This window comes from Microcaecilia unicolor, chromosome 6 (genome assembly GCF_901765095.1).
Source record: "Microcaecilia unicolor chromosome 6, aMicUni1.1, whole genome shotgun sequence".
NCBI lineage: Eukaryota > Metazoa > Chordata > Amphibia > Gymnophiona > Siphonopidae > Microcaecilia > Microcaecilia unicolor.
In genome coordinates this window covers 296,650,996-296,658,757 of record NC_044036.1, presented here as the reverse complement: position 1 = coordinate 296,658,757, position 7,762 = coordinate 296,650,996, and the positions used below count along the sequence as shown (strand labels likewise).

The 7,762-nt window shown below is 44.6% G+C and overlaps 1 protein-coding gene across 1 annotated transcript in view; it reads left to right on the top strand.

The window, feature by feature from the left end:
* Nucleotides 1-729: 729 nt before the first annotated feature.
* PIP5KL1 (phosphatidylinositol-4-phosphate 5-kinase like 1) overlaps nucleotides 730-7,762 on the top strand; it is a 46,910-nt gene continuing 39,877 nt past the window's right edge. Inside the window, exons 1-5 of the mRNA XM_030206358.1 lie at nucleotides 730-1,151; nucleotides 1,332-1,519; nucleotides 2,485-2,679; nucleotides 2,979-3,029; nucleotides 4,602-4,756. Coding sequence (XP_030062218.1) covers nucleotides 1,472-1,519; nucleotides 2,485-2,679; nucleotides 2,979-3,029; nucleotides 4,602-4,756 — 449 coding nt within the window. The 5' untranslated portion in view covers nucleotides 730-1,151; nucleotides 1,332-1,471. The remainder of the gene's footprint in view (nucleotides 1,152-1,331; nucleotides 1,520-2,484; nucleotides 2,680-2,978; nucleotides 3,030-4,601; nucleotides 4,757-7,762) is intronic.

Here is a 7,762-nt window from a genome sequence, read left to right as displayed (position 1 = left end):
GTATGAGTAAAGAGCTGAGTGGTAATTGAATAGAGGGTGAGAGAGTACCAACCTGGGCTGGTTACACAGAACTGGTGCCCACTGTGGAGCTTTGATGGAATGAGCTGCAGGGGAGGTAGAGGAAGAAAAGGAGAAGAAAAGAAGACTATGCTTTGTGGACCCGGGTTGGAACTGATCTAGCGTGGACCACGAGGCCCAGGTTACATAAGGTATATTACTAAAAGTACCAATGAGGACTTTACTAAATGCTTCTTGTAATAAAAGTATTTTTGCGTAATCATTTTGGGAGTTGTGGGTATATAAAGAATGCCTCCTTTGCAGTGACCTTTAAATGTAATGACTTGTGAAACCCGCACCCTTATTTAACTGGATAGTCACAGTAAGTAAACACTTTAAAATATGGTAATTCATGAATTCTATGAAGAGACAGGCAATGTCAATAGGTCTTGACCCTGGGAAACAGATGGAGGGAGGGTGGACACACCTTGACCATAGTACTGAAATGAAGAGAGGGCATAGGTCTCTCACAGTTCATTTCTCTGTCTTCTGTTTGTCTTCCTATAACTGAAGCCACATGTGCACACAGGAACTTTAGGTGAATGACGTTAAAAAAAAATCACTTAGCAACCACAAACAATGCATAAGCTCCTCCATAATTTATCTGTTGTTGACTCGCCTTTCACTTTTCTGCATCACTCACCTCAGGAACTAGGCTCAGTCTGTGATTTCTGATTCTTACCGAACCCATGCCTGATCTCCCCAACACTCTGAACATTGCTTCCCATGGAACCTGTCCCTTGTCTCGCCTACCATCTAATCTCTGCTGCATGTGAAACCTGTGCCTTTTCTGTTGTGTACTCTGACCGTTGCTTCCTATGGAATCTGTGCCTTGTGTCGTCCACAGTCTGACCTTTGCTGCCTGTGAAACTTGTACCTTGTCTATTGTGGACTTCGATCATTACTTCTCATGGGACCTTTTCCTTTTCACCCCGCCAGACTCCAACCATTGTTTCCTGTGGAATCTGTATCCTTCCAGACTGTGATCTCTGATGCTCCTAGACTTTGACCTCTGCTACTTCTGGAAGCAGTTCCTTGCCTCTGAGCAACTTAGCTCCAAGAACCCTGCCTGTCTGCTCCCTGGAAAATTCTCTGTAAGCTTAAGTTGAAGGAGTCATTATTGCTTTCTTTTTTGCAACGCGTGGTCTGCATTTATCTGATTTTACAATTGTGATAGAGCTTCTTGTGATTGTTGCTAAAATATTCTTGTGAATGATGGCATTTTGTTCCTATGGGCTTCTGTTCCTTCAACTCTGTAGTGTTTTGTTTTCCAGAAGAGAACATTTTTAGTGGGTTGATACACGGTGCCTAGGGAGCTCCTAGTCTTTCAAGATGTCTGGTGTTGGTGACTCTGCCATCAGCAGGACTTGATGAAGTTTGAGGTGCAGCAAGTGATAGCTCTTGACAATCACAAATGGAGCAAAGTAATCAAACAGCACCCCATAATGGGAGATGCATGTCGGTAAGTTTTAACAGAGAAAATCCTAAACTAATGAGCTTCAAAATCTCTAATCTATCCCAAAATGTACAAGTCTTTAATGACCCAGAGCTAGAATGAGTGTGCTATAGTCCCCACTCTGTACCCCTGTGTGTACACAATTTTTTGGGCAGGGGTAGATAATATTTTAGAAAACTTGGGCCCCAGCCAAAATTTATAGGCACCAAGTGGAAGAAAATCTTAATATTTGTTGATTTATTTTGCTTGTTTTTAAAAAATGTATTGCTCTCCTTCCCCTCCTTACATTTTCCTCTTCTCCAGACTTTCTCCCAAGCTTCTTCTCTTCTTTAACAGCACAGCATTTTTCCATTGGCTAAGAGAGAGAGAGAGAGAGAGAGATAGTGCGTGTGTGTGTCTGTATGCTATATTTCTATGTATATGGTTATCATGTATGTGTGTGTATCTGTGTGTTTATATGCTATATTTGTATCTGTATGGTTATCCTGTAATGTGTATGTGTATATGTGTGGATCTGTGTGTCTATATGCTATATTTGTATCTATATGGTTATCTTGTAATACATGTGTGTGGATATGCAACTGTGCAGTGTGTGTGTCTGTTTTTGCATGATTTATGTATGTGTACCTATGTGTGGTGGTTTCTCTGTGATGCTGTGTGTGCCTGTGTCTGTGCTTGTTGGCTGTAAACAGAGTGTCTCTAGAGTTTGGTATTTGCTCCCAGGTGTGTGCTCTGCAGATTCTGGAAATGTTTATTAGGGAGCTAAACAGCACAGAGGCTGTTTTCCTCTGGGAGGTGGCACACATTTTTTTGTAACAAATGTCTTCTATTTCCCTCTTTTCAAATTTCTTTCTATGTTAACAATGATAGTAGAATGGCAGCCCCCCTCCCCCAGTGTTGTTTCCATTCTCTCTGGTTACATGAGCCCTTTTTTTTGGCTTGTATTTTCTCTAAATCTCCACCCTCTGCAGACAGAGACCCGAGAGAGTGTGCTCAGCAGAAAATCTAGAATGATGAAGCACCGCCTTTTCATGAAGTTAAGGCAGAAATGGAAGCTCCTGGGGCTTTTTGAGATTGATGGGGATCATGAGTTTTACAACCTGACCTGTTCACTGAAGGAGGGTCTGCGGGCTGCATTGCAAGCGTCCATTGATAAACCTGTTTTGGTGAGTGACTTTCTGTAACTGATATTATAATCTCCCTTTTCATCTCAATCAATCTTTCTCAAGGGTCACTTTCTCGCTCTCTTATCCTCAGTGTGCAGCATCATGCAACTTTCTCTTCCAGCATGATGAGTGTGGATCAGGGTACACCACCATACCTTCACAGGCCAGAGGATTACTGCTTTCAAAGAGGGATTATGAGAACCAAGCAAAGCAGTGAGAAAGTAGAGAGGCAGAAAGATCCTATGTTTTTACTATCGATATGAGAAATGTTGTAATGAAGACCTTGTTTTTCCTCACAGGATACTCTATGTGACGTGGATTATAAGGCTGTGCTGACCCAAGTTCATGAGGTAGGAGCTCAGACCTTTAAGAGCTGTTTGGTATGGGGTGAGAGCTGATAAACTCCGGGAGAGCTGGGCATAGGGTGAAAGCTAACAGGCTTATGGTTCACAGGTAGAAATAGGGTACCTTATTGGTTCAGTACTTTCTCCTGTGAACAGCATCTGGCATTCCACATCTGTAATGCTATGAATATGTGGATCTGTATCCGATGTGTGTCTGTTTTTGTCGAAATGGAGAGAAAAGCAAAATAATCAAATCCGTAGATAATGCACAAATTTTCAAAGGAGGCAAAACATGAGCAGACTGTGAAGAACCACAGAAGAAGCTTGCCAGACTGGAGAATTCAGGATCCAAATAGCAGAAAAATCTGAATTTGGAAAAGTGCAAAATGGTGGATACAAATAATCCTAAACTATACACACATGATGCTGGGTTTCATAAGAGTCACCACCCAGCCAAAGGATCTTAGAGTCATAGTAGACAATTCACTGAAATCCTTAGCTTAGTGTGTGGTGGCGATCAGGAAAGCTAATAGAATGTTAGGAATTATTTGGAAAGAAATGGTGAATAAACAAACAGAATAACATAATACCTTTGCACTGATCCATGGTGCAACCACATCTTAAACACTGACATGGAGCTACTAGAGCTGTACACAGAAGGGTGACCAAAATGATAAAGGGGATTGAACAACTCCATTATTTATTAAATTGATATGTCATTTCTATGTATAACATCAAAAACAAAGTGTAATCAAAATAATATACAGAAAATATGTATAATAAAATCACATTCATCTCCAATATACCACCCCCATCAAATTACAGTCTCTGTACCCCTAAGCTGTAGAACCCATTATAAAGAAAGAAGAAACAGGTGAGAGCTCTTCAGGCTGCAGAAGAGACAATTGATAGGGGATATAAAGACGTTTATAAAATCAAGAATGGGGTAGCGCAGAAACAGGGAACAGTTATTTACCTTTCAGCACTCGAGGAAACTAACTGGTAGCAGATTTTACACAAATTGGAGAAAGAATGTTTTCATTCAATGAACAATCAGGCTATGGAATGTACTGCCAAAGGATGTGATCAAGAGATTTAGCATAGGTGGGTTTAATGGGGGTGGGGGGGGGGGGGGGGTTAGATGAGTTCCTGAAAGACAAGTCCATAAATGATTAGCCAGATAGACTTGGGAATAAGCAACATGAAATGCTGAATCCTTCTGGGATCTGCTGGGTACTTCAAGTGATGCAGATTGGACTTGATGGATCTTTGCCCTGAGCTAGCAAGGCCCATCCTGTGTTCTTGTGATTTTCCCACGGTTGCTCAATCATACGTTGGAGTTCTCTGAAGAAGAGTGGAAAAGCAAACTATGTATACACTTCAACTACAAATTTATTTCTTCCCATATTTGCTAGTTTGGCTCAGTAGGAAGACGACAAGCAGTAGTGCGTACAACCCTTCCCAATTTCCTTGCACTCCCTTGCCATAACAGTTTATGCTTCGGCCCTTTCATCGCTCTGCTTTTTTGTTCAAGCTGGAAGGATGTATTTCTCTGACCCAGTTTTGTGTTTCTTCAAGGAATTTGAAATGCAAACATTTGCTGGACCTGTGTTCACTCATTTCCGCCAGACTTTGGGTATGGCAGAGACAGAATATCAGCGGTCACTGTCTTCCGAGGGTTTCTACCTTCAGTTCATCAGCAACTCCAAGAGCAAAGCCGATTTCTTTCTCACGTGAGTTCTTCTGATCTTATAAAAAATACATTTGTGTATCTGTAACAGCACATTGGTGTCACTATCCCCCAAATTCAATAACTGATGCCCAATTGAGCACACAGTTATAAGCTAATTAACACTAAATTGACATTTAATTGGTAATAAGAACCAATAATTGACCTTAACAAGCACTAATTGGCAATAATTTATAGTTATGCTCATAACTGACTTACATCCCTATTCTAGGTAATAAATAGAAATAAAACAAAACATAGAAAAGAGAATAAGATACCATTTTTATTGGACTAACAATACATTTTTTGATTAGCTTTCAAAGGTAACCATTTTTCTTCAGATCAGAAAGCTAACCAAAAAGTGTATTAAGTTAGTCCAATAAAAAAGGTATCATCTTATTCTCTTTTGGTACCATTTTTACTCAGCAGGTCACAAATTGTCACACCTAATCCAACACTCAGGTCCCCTTCCCTCCGTATCTTACCACAAAGCTTTGTGATACTAGCAAGTTTATTGCTGTAATATCTGACCACCTTTGTCCTCATATCCTTGCTGGATAGTATCTGGCTACCACCAACTGTTTTCTGGGGAAGTGGAGCTTGCTGGTTCCAACAACACTTGCGGTATAGCGAATGCTACATACCTGTAGAAGGTATTCTCCGAGGACAGCAGGCTGATTGTTCTCACTGATGGGTGACGTCCACGGCAGCCCCTCCAATCGGAAACTTCACTAGCAAAGGCCTTTGCTAGTCCTCGCGCGCCCATGCGCACCGCGCATGCGCGGCCGTCTTCCCGCCCGAACCGGCTCGTGTTCGTCAGTCCCATATGTAGCAAGACAAAGACAAGGGAAGACACAACTCCAAAGGGGAGGCGGGTGGGTTTGTGAGAACAATCAGCCTGCTGTCCTCGGAGAATACCTTCTACAGGTATGTAGCATTCGCTTTCTACGAGGACAAGCAGGCTGCTTGTTCTCACTGATGGGGTATCCCTAGCCCCCAGGCTCACTCAAAACAACAACCATGGTCAATTGGGCCTCGCAACGGCAAGGACATAACTGAGATTGACCTAAAAAATTTACCAACTAACTGAGAGTGCAGCCTGGAACAGAACAAACATGGGCCTAGGGGGGTGGAGTTGGATTCTAAACCCCGAACAGATTCTGAAGCACTGACTGCCCGAACCGACTGTCGCGTCGGGTATCCTGCTGCAGGCAGTAATGAGATGTGAATGTGTGGACAGATGACCACGTCGCAGCTTTGCAAATCTCTTCAATAGTGGCTGACTTCAAGTGGGCTACCGACGCTGCCATGGCTCTAACATTATGAGCTGTGACATGACCCTCAAGAGCCAGCCCAGCCTGGGCGTAAGTGAAGGAAATGCAATCTGCTAGCCAATTGGATATGGTGCGTTTTCCTACAGCCACTCCCCTCCTGTTGGGATCAAAAGAAACAAACAATTGGGCGGACTGTCTGTTGGGCTGTGTCCGCTCCAGATAGAAGGCCAATGCTCTCTTGCAGTCCAATGTGTGCAGCTGACGTTCAGCAGGGCAGGAACGAGGACGGGGAAAGAATGTTGGCAAGACAATTGACTGGTTCAGATGGAACTCCGACACAACCTTTGGCAGAAACTTAGGGTGAGTGCGGAGGACTACTCTGTTATGATGAAATTTGGTGTAAGGGGCCTGGGCTACCAGGGCCTGAAGCTCACTGACTCTACGAGCTGAAGTAACTGCCACCAAGAAAATGACCTTCCAGGTCAAGTACTTCAGATGGCAGGAATTCAGAGGCTCAAAAGGAGGTTTCATCAGCTGGGTGAGGACGACATTGAGATCCCATGACACTGTAGGAGGCTTGACAGGGGGCTTTGACAACAGCAAACCTCTCATGAAGCGAACAACTAAAGGCTGTCCTGAGATCAGCTTACCTTCCACACGGTAATGGTATGCACTGATTGCACTAAGGTGAACCCTTACAGAGTTGGTCTAGAGACCAGACTCAGACAAGTGCAGAAGGTATTCAAGCAGGGTCTGTGTAGGACAAGAACGAGGATCTAGGGCCTTGATGTCACACCAGACAGCAAACCTCCTCCACAGAAAGAAGTAACTCCTCTTAGTGGAATCTTTCCTGGAAGCAAGCAAGATGCGGGAGACACCCTCTGACAGACCCAAAGAGGCAAAGTCTACGCTCTCAACATCCAGGCCGTGAGAGCCAGGGACCGGAGGTTGGGATGCAGAAGCGCCCCTTCGTCCTGCGTGATGAGGGTCGGAAAACACTCCAATCTCCACGGTTCTTTGGAGGACAACTCCAGAAGAAGAGGGAACCAGATCTGACGCGGCCAAAAAGGAGCAATCAGAATCATGGTGCCTCGGTCTTCCCCACCAGAGGTATGGGAGGATAAGCATACAGCAGACCCTCCCCCCAATCCAGGAGGAAGGCATCCGATGCCAGTCTGCCGTGGGCCTGAAGCCTGGAACAGAACTGAGGGACTTTGTGGTTGGCTCGAGATGCGAAGAGGTCTACCAAGGGGGTGTCCCACACCTGGAAGATCTGTCGCACTACACGGGAATTGAGCGACCACTCGTGAGGTTGCATAATCCTGCTCAACCTGTCGGCCAGACTGTTGTTCACGCCTGCCAGATATGTGGCTTGGAGCACCATGCCGTGACGGCGAGCCCAGAGCCACATGCTGACGGCTTCCTGACACAGGGGGCGAGATCCGGTGCCCCCCTGCTTGTTGACGTAGTACATGGCAACCTGGTTGTCTGTCTGAATTTGGATAATTTGGTGGGACAGCCGATCTCTGAAAGCCTTCAGAGCGTTCCAGATCGCTCGCAACTCCAGAAGATTGATCTGCAGATCGCGTTCCTGGAGGGACCAGCTTCCTTGGGTGTGAAGCCCATCGACATGAGCTCCCCATCCCAGGAGAGACGCATCCGTGGTCAGCACTTTTTGTGGCTGAGGAATTTGGAAAGGACGTCCCAGAGTCAAATTGGACCAAATCGTCCACCAA